This window comes from Orycteropus afer, unplaced genomic scaffold (genome assembly GCF_000298275.1).
Source record: "Orycteropus afer afer isolate SDZICR_OR568_19922 unplaced genomic scaffold, OryAfe1.0 scaffold00217, whole genome shotgun sequence".
Taxonomy (NCBI): domain Eukaryota; kingdom Metazoa; phylum Chordata; class Mammalia; order Tubulidentata; family Orycteropodidae; genus Orycteropus; species Orycteropus afer.
The window spans coordinates 1,568,641-1,570,279 of NW_006921804.1; the positions used below are offsets into that span (position 1 = coordinate 1,568,641).

General features: G+C 39.0%; 1 protein-coding gene across 1 annotated transcript in view; it reads left to right on the forward strand.

The window, feature by feature from the left end:
• Window positions 1-1,639, forward strand: part of CCT3 (chaperonin containing TCP1 subunit 3) — a 31,391-nt gene that overhangs the window by 1,482 nt on the left and 28,270 nt on the right. The window contains exon 2 of the mRNA XM_007948606.1: window positions 934-995. Coding sequence (XP_007946797.1) covers window positions 934-995 — 62 coding nt within the window. The remainder of the gene's footprint in view (window positions 1-933; window positions 996-1,639) is intronic.

Sequence of the window (1,639 nt, forward strand, 5' to 3'; positions counted from 1 at the left end):
TAACTATCAGGAGGAAGTGAGTGGGAGGGGAGCTGTTGCACTGTGGTAAATTGTACTCAGTGTCATGAGACAAGGTGTGCGTGAACTGCTGTATGGAAAATGAATTTGCTCTGTAAACTTTCACCCAAATCACAATTTAAAAAAAAAAAAAGAGGGCCCTGGGGTGAGTGGCGCATTTGTGAAGCCCTTTTTAGGTCTGCATTAATCCCTGGCATTAGTGGCTGTAACTGATTAAGCTCCATATTGAAATATGTAGTTGGCTCTCAGGGTAGTGAATGGGTTACTGAGGCATCCTTACTACCTCCAACCATGGGATAACCATATGATTTATCTTGCAAAGCAGTACACTCTTTGGAGAGTGAAAAGGGACACTATCAATTGTACTAGGACTATCAGAATATGGTCCCTAACAAGCAGGAAGATAAAAACCCCAAAACTTTCCCTATCTTTGTAAAGCAATATTCCATACTTTCTTAGGGTCTTCACACTTTTGAGATTCTGATGATAGCTGTGGATCCTCCCACTGGAAAAAAAAATGCATTATCACCCACTTTCTCATAAAATCTTAGTTCACTAATCCCACTGAAGCTCATTCCTGGATCTTTGGTTATGAGTCCTTGCTATAAATACATGAGTGTTTGGTTAGAGAGAAAGTGATGACCAGGATTCCAGAGTTTTGAAGCCTTGCAGATTATTTCTTAGTATATCAGGGTTTGAAGTAAGTGAAGAGGTAAATAGTCAAAAGTATCTGTGACTTTTTTACATTTTATTTTTGATGTATAACTCACATTCAGTAAGCTCACATATCAAAAATTTTTATCTGTATATATACCCATGAAGCTATGTTTATTTCCAAAGATCAAGGATTTAAATAAATAGTTTATGTGCGGTAGGTAATCCTGGGCTGTTGCCTTTTGTTTTTTTCTATCTTAGGCCAGAACACAAAGCGTGAATCTGGAAAGAAAGTTCAATCTGGAAACATCAATGCTGCCAAGGTAGCTTATCTTTTAAGGATTAAACTATAGTAGTTTGCCACCAGCTGCTTTCCCTAGTATTTCTGTATTTCTTTGTGGTGATGAATTTCTTTTGTATATGCTTTAGAGTATGTGATTAGGCTGAAGAAAAGTTGACTTCTCTGTTGTGGGTGTGGTTTCAGCTCAGTTAAGCGTAATTTTTGCATATTAACCTGTATGTTAATCTGTTGCTGAATATTGTTTTGTCATGATCCTCTCCCATACTAGACTGAGTTACTTGAGGGGGAAGATTATGTATTGATTTCCTTTTGTGTTCTTAGTACCCGTTAGAGCCTAGATAGTATTCAGCCTTTTGAATGAAAGAATGAAGTGAAGTAGCCCTAGACCTGATGGGTGTAGAAGCTGCTGTCATGGAAAAGAATACTAAAGCATGAACTTCCAGTTACCAGGACTACAGGAAACTGAAGCTCAGGGAGGCATTCCCCATTTTCTTGTGAAAAGTCATTTATTTTTATGTCTACCCTGAAAGCTCTGGTAGCATAGTGCCTAACGCACTTGACGACTGCTAACTAGAAGGCTGGCAGTTCAAACCCAACAGCCACTCCTCAGAAGGAAGGTTGGGCAATCTACTTCCGTAGTGATACCACCTTGGAAACCTAAGGAGG